The sequence below is a fragment of the Yarrowia lipolytica genome, chromosome 1B, assembly GCF_001761485.1.
Source record: "Yarrowia lipolytica chromosome 1B, complete sequence".
NCBI lineage: Eukaryota > Fungi > Ascomycota > Dipodascomycetes > Dipodascales > Yarrowia > Yarrowia lipolytica.
Window position 1 is genome coordinate 397129 of NC_090771.1, and position 18156 is coordinate 415284.

General features: G+C 49.9%; 6 protein-coding genes and 1 non-coding gene across 7 annotated transcripts; 5 read left to right on the plus strand and 2 right to left on the minus strand.

The window, feature by feature from the left end:
• Window positions 1-819: 819 nt before the first annotated feature.
• YALI1_B03979g (uncharacterized protein) lies at window positions 820-3111 on the plus strand (the record flags this gene model as incomplete). Its single annotated transcript, XM_500430.3, has 1 exon — window positions 820-3111. The coding sequence occupies one exon, from the start codon at window positions 820-822 to the stop codon at window positions 3109-3111; it is 2292 nt and encodes a 763-aa protein (XP_500430.1).
• A 546-nt stretch (window positions 3112-3657) lies between these two features.
• Window positions 3658-4992, plus strand: YALI1_B04007g (uncharacterized protein; the record flags this gene model as incomplete). Its single annotated transcript, XM_500431.3, has 1 exon — window positions 3658-4992. One exon carries the CDS (start codon window positions 3658-3660, stop codon window positions 4990-4992), a length of 1335 nt encoding a protein of 444 aa, XP_500431.3.
• Window positions 4993-5097: 105 nt separating this feature from the next.
• Window positions 5098-5188, minus strand: YALI1_B04023r. Its single transcript has one exon. It is a non-coding gene; the product is annotated as a tRNA-Phe (tRNA).
• A 937-nt stretch (window positions 5189-6125) lies between these two features.
• YALI1_B04032g (uncharacterized protein) lies at window positions 6126-8102 on the plus strand (the record flags this gene model as incomplete). Its single annotated transcript, XM_500432.3, has 1 exon — window positions 6126-8102. The coding sequence occupies one exon, from the start codon at window positions 6126-6128 to the stop codon at window positions 8100-8102; it is 1977 nt and encodes a 658-aa protein (XP_500432.3).
• Window positions 8103-9736: 1634 nt separating this feature from the next.
• On the plus strand, window positions 9737-13366 carry YALI1_B04068g (uncharacterized protein; the record flags this gene model as incomplete). The annotated part of the gene is made up of 1 exon (XM_500433.3): window positions 9737-13366. One exon carries the CDS (start codon window positions 9737-9739, stop codon window positions 13364-13366), a length of 3630 nt encoding a protein of 1209 aa, XP_500433.3.
• A 267-nt stretch (window positions 13367-13633) lies between these two features.
• Window positions 13634-15241, minus strand: YALI1_B04123g (uncharacterized protein; the record flags this gene model as incomplete). Its single annotated transcript, XM_500434.3, has 1 exon — window positions 13634-15241. One exon carries the CDS (start codon window positions 15239-15241, stop codon window positions 13634-13636), a length of 1608 nt encoding a protein of 535 aa, XP_500434.3.
• A 1528-nt stretch (window positions 15242-16769) lies between these two features.
• On the plus strand, window positions 16770-17558 carry YALI1_B04138g (uncharacterized protein; the record flags this gene model as incomplete). Its single annotated transcript, XM_500435.3, has 1 exon — window positions 16770-17558. The coding sequence occupies one exon, from the start codon at window positions 16770-16772 to the stop codon at window positions 17556-17558; it is 789 nt and encodes a 262-aa protein (XP_500435.2).
• Window positions 17559-18156: the final 598 nt, after the last annotated feature.

Sequence of the window (18156 nt, forward strand, 5' to 3'; positions counted from 1 at the left end):
TTCCAATTAATACTACACGATCTAAACACCCTTTGCAACGTCTTCATGTTCAACTAGTCTTCCTGAAAAGATGCTGGAACGTTGTCTTCCATCTTCCTCGGCTTACATAATCACGCTAAATCTGCTCACTCTCCCACCAAAGTAAGCCTCGGAAAATTAGGTTGTTGCGCCACGTTTGCAAAAAATGTGGCTGGTGTCCAAACCTTAATGTGCCACAATCTGATAGGACGGAGGAGAAGGTGGGGGGTTCCGGGGCTTAAGATCGGTGATCCAAATGGTTTTTAGTTCACGGACGGGTCGCAAAAGTAGTAAAAACATGTGCCAGCTAGTTGTCACGTGACTTCTTACTGTTCGAGTCACTCTTCTAGCTGAGATTTGCCACCGAGATGCATATTATCAGTCTGGAGGGATCAGGAAGCTTCCACAGCAAAGATTGGCTGGATTGGTTGGATTAAAGGGGGTTGAGAGTGGCGTTTGAGAGAGTGAGGGAGTATGTGTGCTCTAGAAGGTTGTTTGGTTTGTATTTTTGGTCGTAATTAGTCATCACTCTTCTCTACTGGTGGTATGATTAGCTCTGGTTGAAATATAAGGAGAACCTTAGGGGAGAGTATAAGATGGTGGTTGTGGTCGAAATTTGAAAAAGTCACGACCCACATCTGTATAAACAAGTGTGAAGATTCCGAATATTCAGTCAGTTGCTTTCTACTATATCTGCAACCCCCATTTCTCCCCACCTCTCGCTTCGCCCGAGGAGTGCTTACTCACCAACTTAAACCTACTTATTTGCACCCAGCTACACTCTTCTCTATACACATCACAATGAACCCCAGCATCGTGTCGTTACGGACGCTACGAGTGGGTTTGCGAGTTGCCACGCGGGCTCATACACTGCCCGTGGCCCAACGGCGGCTCTTCAGCTTTCAGACATCTTCTTCCTTGCTTCGAAACTGGGTCTTCAACAAACCACAAAACGACAAGAAAGAGAAGGACGACAAAAACGCCCCAGGAGGAATGTGGTGGCAGAACCACCGCCAGGAGGGCGGTAACAACAACCAGGGAGGCCAGGGTGGCGACGGCAAGGATCCTAAGAAGCCCAACCTGCCCATGGGCGAATCGATCCTGACTAACCTGCTTGTGTTTGCTCTTCTGTCGTGGTATCTGTCTTCTCCTTCTAACAGCGGCCCCAAGCTGTCGTGGCAGGAGTTCCAGAGTGGCTATTTGGAAAAGGGCATGGTCAAGAAGATGACTGTCGAGAACGGCCAGCGGGTTGTGGCTGAGCTCACCTCCCCCGTGCAGCAGCCCAACGGAACCACCACCTCCATTGTGGAGTTTGCCATTGGATCTGTCGAGTCCTTCGAGCGACGAATGGAGGAGGCCCAGGACGCCCTCCACATCGCTGCTGCTGACCGAATCCCTATCCACTACGTTCGACGATCTTCTCTGCTCGGAACTCTTCTTCCCCTGATCCCCACTATCCTCATGCTTGCCGGTTTCTTCTTCATCTCGCGTCTGGGAAGACAGGGCGGTAAGGGAGGCCCCGGAGGAGGAGGAGGACTATTCGGTATGGGTAAGTCCAAGGCCAAGCTGTTCAACAAGGAGACCGATGTCAAGACTAACTTCTCCGATGTCGCTGGTATGGACGAGGCCAAGGTCGAGATCATGGAGTTTGTTAACTTCCTCAAGGACCCCAAGAAGTACGAGAAGCTTGGTGCCAAGATCCCTCGTGGAGCTATCTTGTCCGGACCTCCGGGTACCGGTAAGACCCTTGTTGCCAAGGCCACTGCTGGTGAGGCCGGAGTGCCCTTCCTGTCTGTGTCCGGATCCGAGTTTATGGAAATGTTTGTTGGTGTTGGAGCCTCCCGAGTGCGTGATCTGTTCAAGCAGGCCCGTCAGATGGCCCCCTCTATTGTCTTCATCGATGAGATTGACGCCATTGGAAAGGCTCGAGGAGATGCTACGCGAGGTGGAGGTAACGATGAGCGAGAAGCTACTCTGAACCAGCTTCTTGTTGAGATGGACGGTTTCGAGTCCTCTGACCACGTCGTTGTTCTTGCCGGTACTAACCGACCTGATGTTCTTGATCCTGCTCTTCTGCGACCTGGCCGATTCGACCGACACATTTCCATCGACAACCCCACTGTCGAGGGCCGAAAGGCTGTCTTTATGGTGCATCTCCAGAAGATTGTTACCGATCTGGACCGAGAGGATCTAGCCTCTCGACTGGCTGCCCTGACTCCCGGTTTCTCTGGCGCCAACGTTGCCAACGTATGTAACGAGGCTGCTCTGATTGCAGCCCGTGCCGACGCCGACTCTGTTGATATCAAGCATTTTGAGCAGGCCATTGAGCGAGTCATTGCTGGTCTGGAAAAGAAGACCATGGTTTTCACGCCCGATGAGAAGAAGACCATTGCCTACCACGAGGCTGGACACGCCATCTGCGGTTGGTTCCTCGAGCATGCCCATCCTCTTCTTAAGGTCTCCATCATCCCCCGAGGAAAGGCTCTTGGATACGCCCAGTACCTTCCTCCGGATCTCAACCTGCTTTCTGAGGCCCAGATCACCGACCAGCTTGTCATGACTCTCGGTGGTCGAGTTTCTGAGGAGATTTACTTTGGTGACATCACCAACGGAGCCGCCGACGATCTGCGAAAGGTGACACAGTATGCCACCTCCATGGTCACCAGCTTGGGCATGTCTCCCAAGATTGGTCCCGTCAACTTTGAGGTTGCCGAGGACGGATTCAACAAGCCCTACTCCGAGGAAACTGCCAACGTGATTGATCACGAGATTCGACGAATCATCTCCGAGGCTCACACAAAGTGCCACGAGCTGATCAGATCCAAGTCCAAGGAGATGGACCTGGTGGCTGAGGAGCTGCTGAAGAAGGAAGTCATCACTCGAGAAGACATGATCCGACTTCTGGGCAAGCGGCCGTGGTCCGAGAAGAACGACGCTTTTGACAAGTACCTCGACAACAAGGAGGTCAAGATGGCCGACAAGGCTCAGTCAGAGGCCAAGGAGATTGAGAAGGACGAGAACGAAGTCAAGAAGGACGATGAGGAGGAGAAGAAGGACGACTCCAAGGATGGTAAGGATAAGGAGGAGAAATAAATGTACATATGTAAATAACTGACGTTGTTGAATGAACCGAAAACACAAGTAGAGGAGCAAAATGAGTGGAACGGGATACCTTGCAGCATTGATCGTGCGTGGATCTCCCCGTAACATATCATACACTCTGGTGTTAGCGCTGTCATTGAGGAGTCGTTTGGTTGACGAGTGGTAAAATAATCATGGCTACACCAAAGCCTTTTATACAGTATTGCATGGGTATAATGACCGTTTTTTTTTTAGTCCTTGAGTGTGTCTTCTCATTCCATAAAGTTGAGTCCATCCGAGGAACTACTTATGGGTTTGGAGCTCGACATAGTAGTATATACTAGAGCACCAGTTGTAATAGGTATCACTGTATTCTTTCACTTTCATCGATTTCAATGGTATTAGTAACATCTACTTCTGACTTTTTAGCCCATTCCATTCCTATTCTGCACTTTCCATAAACATGACTCTAATGTATGGCTCAGGCTTGCATGGCGATCTAGGGCAGTAAATATATAAAACAGGACAGATCAGAGATGTTGTCGATTTAAGCAAAAAATGAACCTACCAAACGAGATTATCGAAATGATATTCAGACACTCTTCTGTTGAGACGTGTGTTGTTCTCAGCCAAACATGTCGTTCGTTTCGAGACATGTATCAGTTCTCCGAGAGCTTACTCAAGCAGAAGCTGCTAGCCAGATGCCCCTGGCTGCGTATAAAGGAAGACGGAGTTGAAATAGAGACTTGGGGTGAACTTGCATATGTCTTTTGTGCTCGGGTTCGCACCACTCACCCTCCGCTAGGACCTTGGTCTATCGAGGGCCTCTTTTACCATGAAAAGGGACCGTGGGAGCACGTGTTTGGAAACATGGCCCAGGGTAGGGTCCTTCAACCTCCTCGATTTATGATCCCTAAGTCTCCGGAAGACGACATTGTCGAGATTGATACTACCTACCAGTTTCCTTATGCTCCTGACTTTGAAGCGATTCATCATAGGCCAGTTGCTGAAGGTGAATATCTAGAGGGAAACAAGATGATAATCACCAACTCCAACACCGGAGTATTTGGCGGCCAGGTTTCTGTCAATCTATCAACTCTGGAAATCAAGCCAGTTGCTGAACCCATTTTTGTCAACAAGGTCGTTCGGGACGATCCCACAGGGCAGACCTATTACGACTATCTGGGAACACTGGTGCCTGTACCCGAAGGAACTATTCATGTTACTGAACATGTGAACAATAAAGAAGTTTTGTTTGTCACAGGACATGTGTTCATCATGGTGCCCCTCAAAAACGGCCAACTGCAGGTCGACAAGAGATTCTCCTTCTCCATGATAGGGGCGTATATGATCACCCAGTTTCACGACTCAACATTCATCACACAGGCAACTACAAGCAGTCAGAGGATCTACTACATCAACCACCAGACTCGGGGGCTGACTACTGTTCTTGCAACCACCAATGGGCTGTTTGGAGGAGACCACTGGGAGAAGTTTGCTCTTCACAATGGCCTACTTTGGCACTTTCAGCACAATACTTTGGTTCCTTACCAGGTTGACCTTGAGCACATGGACGACTATGGATTCGCTAGTATCCGAATGAGGGCAGATTGGCGTATTTCCTGTCATACACACGGCTTTCCTACGGGCCCTAAATTGTTACAACGGCAAGACAAACTACAGAGGTTAGTCAGTTTGGTTTCTTTCCCCGATATGGTGTTTGACTTGTCTACTCGAACGTGCTACAAGCAGAAGAAAATGGCTACCGATCTCAGCTATCCACACGATCGATACTTTGCTGGTATTTCAGATGGCGTCATCAGGTTCTGGAGATGGAGACGGACCACCGGAGCCTTTGATCTCCCTGAAAACCAGCATGTTATTCATTGGTAGAAAGGTATATAATTGATTGCATTACGAAAGATTTGATACTGTAGATAAGGCGGGAGTGACAAAAAATGGGAAAAAAATGGAAAAAAAACCCGAAAAAGAAAAAATTGCGAATTCTGTGGATCGAACACAGGACCTCCAGATACTCTGACCGAAGAACGACTTCAGTCTGGCGCTCTCCCAACTGAGCTAAATCCGCCAAACTTAAAAGAATATGGTCACGTGAGACCCAGAGGGGAATTCAAAAACGCTATAGCCGCGAAATTTTTAAAACATCCCCCCTTCCCAAAAATTCACGGCTCAAGGACGATTGTGTGTCATTTTGGCCCCTATCAGACACTGGTAGGACGAGGTTGGCCCCAGTATAAATATCGCGATAAGGTTGCTCAAGCGCATGAGGCATGTGATAGCACAGCCCGATTGTGTGAAGGGGTAAAAAGTGGAGCTTGTGTGTGTGTATAGAGAGAGTTGGTCTGGAAGATTGACAAAGTGGATCTGTGATATTTCGTGCCGTACAATGAGACCGGGTGTTGATATTAATACGTTGTGTTGAACAATAGTCTCCCACGATCAAACTTGCTGAAGATCACTGAAGATCAATGCTGATACTGTAGTAGCTAAGGCGACTTGTGTGCTTATTAGAGCTACACGCGTGTGTGTATTGTATTTATAGCCCCGGCTGTCGCCACTCACTCAACAGATTCCAGAATGTGTTTTTTTCACTGTCTCAGTTCGTGTGTGTAAAGACCGGGGCCATTCACTTTAGATGCATCTTCCTCCAAGACCCTCGTTCCGAAGACACCAACCGACAGACAGACTAGGCGCAATAATTAGCTTCTTCACAATGGCCTTGTTCTAGCAGGTGGCGAGAGGTTTTCGTTCTCGGCTACTCAGAATTTGCTGTATATCATAATGGTGGAAAAACCCGATTAAGCGAAATTAAAGGATCTGTATATTCCCGTTAATTTTTTCCATTTGTCAAAAATCTTTTAGGCTCACCACATCTATATCCCGCTACACACACCATCTTTCATGTGGGGTGCAGGTGAACCGTTCGCCACCAACTTTATCTATACACATAAGACCGCCTCTATCAGCTCCACCCTCACCTTTCAACCTGTTGACCACTTTGAAACATGAAAATCAAAAAGGGGTCCCGAAATGACCACCATAGACGGCAATCGTCCGACGACGCCGCCAAAGAGTTCTACGCTGAAGCCCGGGCCAAATTGCGACGGGCAGAAGAACACCAGCGGAACAACCAGCGTCGTGTGCGGGTTGACCGAAACTCCGGCTTTGCAGACTTCCCCGAGTACGGAAGAGCCGAGAATCAGCATTCGCGCGAGAACTCGGTTGAACAGGAGGAAGAAGAAGACACTCCTTCGGAGGAGGAGGACGACGACTTCGACGCCTCTCAAAGCCTGCCTCCTTTCTACGTGTCCGGAAACTCGGGCCCCACTCGAAACTTCCCCCGAGGAATCTACGACAACATTGTGGAGGCCTATGGAGTGCCTCTGAAGCACCAGTCCTCCGCCACCGGCGAAATGAACCCCGTCGAGAGCGAGGAGATGCTTCATTTGCTCATTGCCCAGGCGCATTTCAACGGCCTTCCCATTCCCGTTTTCACTCTCACCCCCAACGCTAAAGAGACCTTCTGGAGAGACAAAAACATGGACTTTTACACAGACGACCCGCCCGTCAGCGTGCCTGGTCCTCGGGAGGAAGAGCGATCTCGACACAGCCAACAGACCGAAAGACCCCCTCTCCCTGCCTTCTGGGAGATTCTACAGCGTATCATCACCAACGTGGTGTCATTTGCCAACACAGAGCTGCGACCTATTGGCGAGGAGATCCAGAGACTCTTTAACACCTTCGAGCCCGATCTACAGCAGAGCGTGCAGGACCACATGAGTCGTCTGCAGCAGCACGGGCTCGAGGCTGCTGCCCAGGCTGCCGCTAAGGCCCGAGAGAAGAACTTCCGGGTCTGTGTAGGCGACAAGCAGTTCACCCTCGATAATTTGTTCGAGGCGCTTAACCTGGATGTCCCCATTATTGACAGCACCGATGTTACTGATGCCACCGAAGACGGCACCGAGGCTACTTCTGCCTCTGCCTCTGCCTCTGCTGCGCCCAGAACAGAGCCGTCGCGTGATGGCCGTGGCTCTCATGACCTTTGGAGACCTCGACACGCTCCTGGGGCTCACGCTTACCACCCTGGTTCATGCCGGCACAACCACGGCCTCAGCGACGAGCCCAAGCGACGTGGTGACGACTTCCCCAAATCGTTCGATCAGGAGAAGCGACATCGACACGGAGGTCGACACGGTCATCATGGAGGACGACATGGTCATGGGCACGTCCATGGACCCGGTAACACCCACATCCTGGGTCCCATGATGGGACACCACACACGTCCTGTGCCCACACCCCCTCCTTCTCGGCCTGTTATGGGATCTTCCACCTCCACAGGACCCCATTTCCATGCCTTGAACCAGACCGCCGCGGCTCCATCTCCCTCGCAATATGGCCCCCCTACTGGGCCCCCTCCTGGCCATATGGTTGAGCGGCCGTTTGCCTTCATTCCTCCCGCCGGCACGACTCTGGCCGATGAGCTCATGCCCACAGCCCCCGTGAGTAGCGAGGGCCACTATGGCCCTCCTCCGGAGCGTGAGATTGTTGACCTTGACGCTGCGGAGATGACCGAGGCCGCCGAGCTGGCCGAGGTCATTGCTTCCTCTCGACATTCACACGCTTCAGAGGTTCCTTCATCCCGTCATTCTGAGCGCTCTGAGCGTTCCGAGCGTTCTGGACGTTCTGAACGATCCGGTCGATCAGGCAGATCCTCGCGATCTAACAGAAAGGGACTCTCCGAGGCCGAGAAGCACAAGATCGAGGTCTCCGAGTACTACAAGCAGTACTGGAAGCAGTACTTTGCCAGCAGACAGGGACAGGCTGTCGACGACCCTCCTCCTCCTCCTCCTCCCATGGCTTCTGTCTCCATGCCCGAGGTCCAGCATGACAATGAAGCTTACGATGGCCAGATTCGACTTGAGGATAGCGAGTTTGAGTCCGAGGACGATATTTGGGTCGAGGCTAGCCGTGAGCAGAAGTAGCCTGTTGTTTGAGAAGTACATTTTATTAGTTATGAATATTTAAGGGTTATTGTTGTGCAGTAAGTGGGTCGAAGGGGATGAGCCGACCAGTGGAACTTGATTCTGTGGCATGTGGGTTTTTTGGGGATGAGACACGTAAACTCTGACAATCTCATGGGATCTGGCGAGTAGCAAAAACACCTGAACTTTACTGCCAAGAGGTGCCAAGAGGAGCCAAAGGTGGAGGAATGCTTGTTCTGCGTAGGTGGGCCATTCAAATGCAACAATCAAGGAAACTAAACTAAGAGGAATGCCAATGTGCTGCCTTACGTATAGTGGCCGGTTATGGGTGTATTAATGATCATTTGATGGTAATATTCAAATTATAGCTCCAATTTTGCACTACTCGAGATTTATGTCCATACTGTAGGGGGATCATCGTGATCATCAGCAGTGAGAACCTCAGACTGTGTCTACAAGTACGAGTAGGAGAAGTACAGGGGTTTCGCAAATGACCAAGGAGTGACTTTTGCGTGTAGTTCTCTAGAATGAAGCTTTGCGTAAAAAAAACAGCGGTATCAAACATACGTCTGACTACATACTGTACTGTACTGATACTTGTTCTTGTACTGGATACTGCACTAATAATTAGCGACTGGTGCTTGTAGTGTGAGTTGCTACTGTAGTCAAGGGATAATACTAATCAAGTATTAGATAGTCAGAAAGATATACTTGGAACTACAACTACCGAATGTACGTGGTCTGTGTGAAATCAGTAGGTGTTGCCGCAGCTTCAAAGGCGTACTTTCAATCACTTTCAGTAATATGACTTCGTTAATCCTGATAGACTAGGAGTGTTTGAATTGCTACTTGCAGCTACTGGCTCTGTACCTGTCTACAATAGTCTTGTTTGTTAGATCGGAGCTACAGTACATACAATGAAGAGCCGCTAGAATGTTCTGAAAGCTCGTGGCTATCAGATGATTACAAAGCACAAAGAAATGGATTGAACCCCGCCCCGCACAAAGAGCTCTGCTTCGTATATGCGGTAAAGCCGCCTGGGGGCGACATTTGTCAGCGCCGTGTGATGTGCCACTGGCAGTTACTGTATAGACTTTGCCAGTAGCACAATTCGCGTGGTGCAGATCAGAAGAAATAAAAGTGGATGTAGAACGGTCAGATATGGGTGTAAAGACCTTTCACAAAAAATAAACCAACTTGAATACACGTGATTTAAACAGCTATGTGATTTGTTTTCTACTGGGATTTCTTCGCAAAATCTCCGTCTATTTTCCCGACATGACAAGGTTTCATTGTACTAGAGATCTGATAACTTTGTTTAGGGTTGCCATAGGCGAGAGATAGCGAGAAGGGAGCCGTAGGTAGCGATAAATGCATCCATGATTGGTTATTGCAACTTATTATAAATACTCTGGACGTTTCAAATCCCCTAAAACTCTCGCCATTCAAATCTACCGGCTGGTTGTTTTTCTACATTCACTTCAAGTTGCGCACTTTTCGCTACCAGCCGTGCAGCACAAGTAACGCAAAAATGCAAGTCTCAAACTCAAATTTAAATGACCCTAGATGGCACAACGTCTGTAAAAACACATATATATCGGAGCCCAGCCGTATGAGATAACCAAAAACAAACAATGGATTCCTACGTCTTTGAAGTTTCGAACCTGCACTGTTCGAGTTGCGAAACGTCGGTCAAGGAGGCTCTGGCTCCCGTGATTCCCCCTTCTTGGCAGGTGTTCGTGTCTGTGGCTGAAGGAAAAGTCACCCTGGTCCCTGATGAAGGCAAGCTCGACTCCAAGGGTATCAGACGAGTGGTCGACCGGCTGCTCGCGTCTGGATACGATGTGGAGGACATGAACGTGGACGAGATTGTGGCCAAACCTGGCTGGTTCAGACAGTTCAAGAGTGCGCTGTTCGATGGAGGACAGAAGGAGAAACGACACAAGAAACACTGCGAATCGTGCCGCGATGAGAAACACAAGGAATCAGAAGACTCAGATGAAGCACCTACAATCATCGGAGAGAACTCCCCCGCCACAGCTACCGAGTTCAAGACCACATTTGCCATTGGTGGCATGTCTTGTGTCTCGTGTTCTAACCAAATCACCGAGACTGTCAAGGCTCAGTTTCCATCGCTCGATACTTTTGCCGTCGACCTGATGAACAAATCCGCTGTGGTCATTATCAACAACAAAACCACCGCCACAAAGATCCAGGAGTGCATTCGTGGAATGGGCTACATGTGTGATCTTGTCGAGATGGCTCCTGTGAAGAGCACCAAGGCATACAAGGTGACTGCTAGTATTGGAGGTATGACTTGTGCTGCCTGCGTCAACCAAATTGTTGCAGCAGTTCAGGACATTGAGGGTGTGGACTGTGTCACTGTTTCCCTCATGTCCAATAGTGCTGACATCATCATTGCTGACAAGAAATGGCTTCCCAAGGTTGTTGAAGCCATCGAGGACTCTGGATATGACTGTGACATCCATGCTGTCGAAGATACCGAATCCAAGCGTGTCGAGGAGATGACTCGAACTGTCAACCTGGCTATCGACGGCATGTTCTGTGACCACTGTCCTGACAACATTAACAATGCACTGTCTTCATATGGCCAAGCTATGGTTGTTGATGATCCCGTTGCTCTCGATCATCCTTTTGTCAAGTTCACATACAAGCCTGAGCTCCCCAACGTTACTATTCGACACATTATCCGAAAGGTGCAAGACCTTTCTCCTCAGTTCACCCTGTCTATCGTGCACCCCATGACTCTCGAGGAACGATCAGCCAAGCTCCAGAAGCACGAGCAGGTGCGTCTATTCTTCCGACTGGCACTTTCTGTTGCTGTGGCCATTCCTACATTCATTCTTGGTATTGTCGGCATGTCTCTGCTCAAGAAGGACCACCCCTTCCGAATGTACATCGATGAATCTGCCTGGGCTGGCAGTGCATCCCGAGTCACATGGGCTCTCCTGATTCTCGCTACTCCCATTTACTTCTTTGCCGCTGATGTCTTTCATATCAAGGCAGTGAAGGAGATTAGAAACCTGTGGCGCCCTGGAGTGTCTTGGAAGCGACGGTTCTTCAAGTTTGGATCCATGGACATGCTGATGAGTCTCGGTGTCAACGTTTCCTACTGGACTTCACTTGCCCTTCTGATTCTGGCAGCCAAGTCCCCCAACAGAGAAGAACATGGTAAGGGGGACGAGGAGATGGGCTACCATACCACCTTCTTTGACTCTGTCGTGTTCCTGACCATGTTCTTGCTTATCGGTCGATGTCTAGAGGCCTACTCTAAGGCCCGAGCTGCTTCTGCAATCTCCCTGTTATCTGATCTGCGTCCTAAGGAAGCCATCCTTGTGTTCGCTGAAGACGGAGCCCTGGCTAAAGAGAAGGTCGACTTTGAAGAGGGCAAGATGGAGAGTGATGAAGAGGAGGAGGAGCATACTACCTACTCTGGTGACGACAAAGTCTCCGTTGACTATCTTGAGATTGGTGACTACATTCGTGTTCTTCCAGGAATGACTCCACCCACCGACTGTATTGTCGTCCAGGGTGGCTCTACCTTCGATGAGTCTGCTCTAACAGGTGAAAGTCGACCCGTTCGTCATGGCCAGGGTGACCAGATCTTTGCTGGTACCGTCAATAACGGCTCTGGTTCTCTGATTGCAAAGGTCATGGCTCTGGAGGGAGGCTCTCTTCTGGACCAGATTGTCAATGTTGTCCGAGAGGGTCAGCTTCACCGAGCACCCATTGAGAGAGTTGCTGACAGACTGACGTCTGTATTTGTTCCCATTGTCACTTCTCTCGCCATCATCACCTGGATCATTTGGCTTGCTCTTGGCACCACCGGTTCTCTTCCTCCCCACTACCTCGACATTGATCTCGGAGGATGGGTTGTCTGGTCACTTCAATTCGCCATCTCTGTCTTTGTTGTTGCCTGCCCTTGTGGTATTGGTCTTGCTGCTCCGACTGCTCTTTTTGTGGGCACTGGACTAGCTGCCAAATACGGTATTCTTGCACGAGGTGGAGGAGAGGCCTTCCAGGAGGGAGCCAAAGTCGATGTTGTTTGTTTTGATAAGACCGGAACCCTGACTGAAGGAGGAGAGCCTAAGATCACCGACGAGAAGGTGATTTCATACGACACCAAGGAGATCTTCTTCCTAGCTAAGCTCATTGAGCAGCAGTCTGGCCACCCTCTGGCTGTTGCTGTTGTCAACCACGTAACCGACATGAACATTGAGCTTCCGGGATACTCAGTTACAGTTGAAGAGGTTCCCGGTAAGGGTCTCAAGGGTTCTCTTTCTGTTCCCAAGACTTCTTCTCTTGGCCAGGCTGGTGTCACTGAGTTCTTGTTCGGAAATGAGCGTCTTATTGAGGAGAACAACGCCGCCATCTCCAATGAAGACGCTGCCCTGTTGCATCGATGGAAGACCGAGGGAAAGTCTGTCATGCTGATGGCTCTTAGACCGGACGGGGGTAACTTTGCTCTGGCTCTCATTATCTCTGCGGAGGACAAGATTCGACCCGAGACTCCCTCGGTTCTCAAGGCTCTTCAGGAGCAGAACATCCAGACCTGGATGATCTCTGGAGACAACCAGATCACCGCCAATGCTGTCGCTGCTCGTATCGGAATTCCTGCCGACAATGTCATTGGTGGAGTGTTGCCTCAGGAAAAGGCAGCTAAGGTCCAGTGGCTCCAGAAGACTGCCGTTTCAGCCCGTTCTGGCAAATCAACCGGTCGAGCTATCGTTGCCATGGTTGGAGACGGTGTCAATGATGCCCCTTCTCTGTCTACTGCAGACGTCGGTATTGCTATTGGCTCTGGAGCTGATATCGCCATGTCGTCGGCCAAGTTTGTCCTGATGCGATCGGAACTGACTTCGGTTCTTACTCTCTTTGATCTCTCCCGTGCCATCTTCCGACGAATCAAACTCAACTTTGCCTGGGCTCTGGTCTACAACTGCATTGGTATTCCTGTTGCAGCTGGTGTCATCTACCCTTATAACAACTCTCGTCTGGATCCTGTGTGGGCCTCTCTGGCTATGGCTCTGTCTTCCGTCTCGGTCATTTGCTCATCTCTGCTTCTCAGACTGTACAGACCCCCCAAGGTCCAGTTCGACGCTGAGGTTGGTGATGAAGGCGAGAGTATCAAGAGTGTCCACACCAACCGAAAGTGGAAGCGCCGACTGGCCAAGATTAAGAACGTGAAGAAGCTCAAGAACGCCGGAAAGCGACTGGAGACTATCGAGGTTGTGGAAGAGTGATTGTGGAGAAGTACAAGAGCAATTTTATTTAATTAACGAGATTATGTGTATACCCTGTGTCTGAAGAATTGTACATACAAGTATGCTGTATTGTACCTGTTGTTGTCCGAGGCACTTTGTGTTTATATCATAGTGGATGCTCACTAGTAGCAAAAAGCACTCAACAAGCCATGCTACAGCGACATAACCAGAATCAGTCTGTCTATGTTTGTGAAGCCATAAAATTACATCATCCATTACTTAGAAATCATCCACCTGGCTGTCCTCCTATCTACCGTACATTCGAGAGTTGACCTGCTTCTCCAGCAGCTTGATGGCCTCAATATTCTGCTCCAAACTCTGGGTGTTGGAGTCGATCCACTGCAGAGACGAGAGATGGGAGTTGAGAATCTTGACAATCTGGGTCAGAGCATCATCTCGATGGAAGTTGTTGATGTCGTTGGAAATCTTGTTCACCTCTTCAATCACAGAAGAAAGGTTGCCACCCATGCTCTCCAGCTTGATACCCAGATCCTCAGCAAGGTTGTAAGCGTTCTCACGCTCCTGGTCCACGGGCTGAAGACCATCAGTGCCAGCCAGATCGCCCAGTAGACGAGAAGCCTCCTCCTCGTAACCTGTTAGCAGGCTCTCCAGATCGTCCTGCTGCTTGCCGACGTACTGCAACAGTTGGTCCACCTTGGTCTGTGTCTGTTCTGTCTGGATCACCTTGGCATAAATGTCGGAGATCTTGTCGCCGTTGTCTACAAGCACCTTGTCCCACTCCATGATATCCTGAGCCTGCTGTCTGAACTCTTCCGACTGGGTTGACAGCTCTGTGGTCCACTTGGAAATGATATCTTCCATTGACTTGTTCTTGAGGTTGGAGGTGGACACGGGCTGAGCCGACGCCACGGGGGTCTTGGAAGCCATAGAAGCAGCAGAGGTGGCAGGAGCAGCAGTTAAAGAAGGCAAGGTCTTTCCGTCCTCCTTCTTATCGTCCTTTTTGGCTCCAAATAGGCCTCCAGCAGCGGGAGCAGCGGGAGCAGCGGTACCTGTGGTGCCAGCGGCAGTAGTACCGGCGGCGGGAGCTCCAGCGGTGGCTCCTCCAAAGCTTAGAGCAGGCTTAGCAGTATCATCCTTCTTCTCCTCAGTCTTGGCACCTCCGAAAGAGAAACCGCCCGTTGCTGCAGGCTTGGGAGCTTCATCCTTCTTCTCTTCGGTTTTTGCACCAAAAGAAAATCCTCCGGTGGCAGCAGGTTTGGGAGCCTCAGTCTTGGTGGCTCCTCCAAAGCTGAAGCTGGGCTTTGCAGCAGAGTCAGTAGAAGCAGCAGCGGGCTTGTCTTCCGTCTTGGTTGCTCCAAAACCTCCAAAGGAAGGCTTAGGCGCGGCAGCAGCGTCGGCAGGCTTGGCTCCAAACGAGAATCCTCCAGTAGATGCGGCAGGAGCAGCAGGCTTATCGTCGGTCTTAGCAGCACCGAATCCTCCAAACGAGGGCTTGGAAGAAGCGGCTCCTCCTCCAAACAGACCTCCAGAGGCCGCAGGGGCGGCAGTCGACGATGCAGCAGGAGTAGAAGCAGAAGGAGTGGCACCGAAACTAAACTTGGGAGCAGATGACGCTCCAGCTCCAGCTCCAGCTCCAGCTCCAGCTCCAGAAGCGCCAGAGGCACTGAATAACGAGGGCTTGGCAGCTCCTCCAGCTGCGGCACCTCCTCCAAAAAGACCGCCAGTGCCTCCGGATGTGTTGGTGTTGTTTGTGGTTTTGTTGTTGTTGTTACCAGCTCCAAACGAGAAGCCGGTGGATCCCGATCCGGTGGTACCAGAAGAGGCATTGTTGCCCAGGTTGAATCCTCCGCCAGTTTTACCAGTGTTGGCTCCAAACGAGAATCCGCTGCTCATGTTGGATGTGTTTTTGTGTGGTGATGCTAAAGATGTTTTTCGATATGTATGCACAAAAAATCAAACTTTCGTGTGTTGCTGGGGAGGTGAGATGGTGAACACACAACAGTGTAAGCAGGGAGTATGTAGGCAATGGAAAGAAATTGTAGCAATATTTTACCGGGAATGGGTTATATATTCTGCAGTTGATACCTGCGTCTCTCATTACTTGATGACCCTGTGCTTTTTCTGACTGTATTGTAGTCACCAGTATGTAGCTACTGTCGCTACTCACTATCGAAAACCGTAGACAGCCTAAAAAACATACTTGCAATTACGGTAAGTACTGTACTTGATGTACTTGGGATATAACTTCAGCTCTTTGAACAGCCCCACCACAGCTCTTGTTGTCAGATAAGGCGTTGTTGGAATGAAGACATGTCAATTCCAGTGCTGTACGAGTACGAGTACTGTAGTTGAAAATCCTCATCGAGTACTTGTACATTCTTAACCAGTACTTGTACACTCCCCACCTCACCGTACGCTATCAAACGAATTGGAGGAGTGGACTGTTATGGTCTCTGGCACAGCAGGCACCCTTGACAACCTTTACAGTATGTACAGTAGCGACAGTATCTTCCATACTTCACTTTACAGTAAATTAAAGAATACACCAAAACTCGTTCTCAAGCTCTTGTCAAAAAACTCCAAAAAAATATAAAATATATAATATATTATATATATCGCGATACCTCATTAATTCTCACGTGACACAGATTATTAACGTCTCGTACCAACCACAGATTACGACCCATTCGCAGTCACAGTTCACTAGGGTTTGGGTTGCATCCGTTGAGAGTGGTTTGTTTTTAACCTTCTCCATGTGCTCACTCAGGTTTTGGGTTCAGATCAAATCAAGGCGTGAACCACTGTTTGAGGACAAATGTGACACAACCAACCAGTGTCAGGGGCAAGTCCGTGACAAAGGGGAAGATACAATGCAATTACTGACAGTTACGGACTGCCTCGATGCCCTAACCTTGCCCCAAAATAAGACAACTGTCCTCGTTTAAGCGCAACCCTATTCAGCGTCACGTCATAATAGCGTTTGGATAGCACTAGTCTATGAGGAGCGTTTTATGTTGCGGTGAGGGCGATTGGTGCTCATATGGGTTCAATTGAGGTGGTGGAACGAGCTTAGTCTTCAATTGAGGTGCGAGCGACACAATTGGGTGTCACGTGGCCTAATTGACCTCGGATCGTGGAGTCCCCAGTTATACAGCAACCACGAGGTGCATGAGTAGGAGACGTCACCAGACAATAGGGTTTTTTTGGACTGGAGAGGGTAGGGCAAAAGCGCTCAACGGGCTGTTTGGGGAGCTATGGGGGAGGAATTGGCGATATTTGTGAGGTTGACGGCTCCGATTTGCGTGTTTTGTCGCTTCTGCATCTCCCCATACCCATATCTTCCCTCCCCACCTCTTTCCACGATAATTTTACGGATCAGCAATAAGGTTCCTTCTCCTAGTTTCCACGTCCATATATATCTATGCTGCGTCGTCCTTTTCGTGACATCACCAAAACACATACAAAAATGCCTAAACTGATTCTGCTGCGACACGGCCAGTCCGACTGGAACGAGAAGAACCTGTTCACCGGATGGGTCGACGTCAAGCTCTCCGAGCTCGGCCACACCGAGGCCAAGCGAGCCGGTACTCTGCTCAAGGAGTCCGGTCTCAAGCCCCAGATTCTCTACACCTCCGAGCTCTCTCGAGCCATCCAGACCGCCAACATTGCTCTGGATGAGGCCGACCGACTGTGGATCCCCACCAAGCGATCGTGGCGACTCAACGAGCGACACTACGGCGCTCTGCAGGGCAAGGACAAGGCCGCCACTCTCGCCGAGTACGGCCCCGAGCAGTTCCAGCTCTGGCGACGATCTTTTGACGTCCCTCCTCCCCCTATCGCTGACGACGACAAGTGGTCTCAGTACAACGACGAGCGATACCAGGACATCCCCAAGGATATTCTGCCCAAGACCGAGTCTCTGAAGCTCGTGATTGACCGACTCCTTCCTTACTACAACTCCGACATTGTCCCCGACCTTAAGGCCGGCAAGACCGTCCTCATTGCTGCCCACGGAAACTCCCTCCGAGCTCTCGTCAAGCACCTCGACGGTATCTCCGATGACGATATCGCCGCCCTTAACATCCCCACCGGTATCCCCCTGGTCTACGACCTTGATGACAACCTCAAGCCTACCAAGGCCGCCGAGTACCTCGACCCCGAGGCCGCCGCTGCCGGTGCCGCTGCGGTTGCCAACCAGGGTAAGAAGTAAACTTCGAGCTAATCCAGTAGCTTACGTTACCCAGGGGCAGGTCAACTGGCTAGCCACGAGTCTGTCCCAGGTCGCAATTTAGTGTAATAAACAATATATATATTGAGTCTAAAGGGAATTGTAGCTATTGTGATTGTGTGATTTTCGTCTTGCTGGTTCTTATTGTGTCCCATTCGTTTCATCCTGATGAGGACCCCTGGAACCGGTGTTTTCTTAGTCTCTGCAATCGCTAGTCTTGTTGCTATGACAGTTGCGTCGACACTATTCAGGTCATCTATCGGTTATTCTGATATTATACCATGAAGAAACCTCCCAGGCACAAATCTCGTTATCAGAAGAGTCTGCACTGAAGTCGTCTCTACACGAATTGTCGAATTTCCAGTTACTTGAGATTTTGTTAGACAAAAGTCAGCCAGGAGTGCAAATTCAGTGTTCCAGAGGGGAGCAGTTGATGGAGAAGTGTTTTGAAAGAGAGATCCAGGCGCTCAATTCAATTGAAGAAATATAATTTACGACTCACAATATTAATATACGGAGTTCTCGGAGCTTTCTTTGCTGTTGATGAGTTTACGTAGGGTTAGTGGAGGAAGAGAGTCAG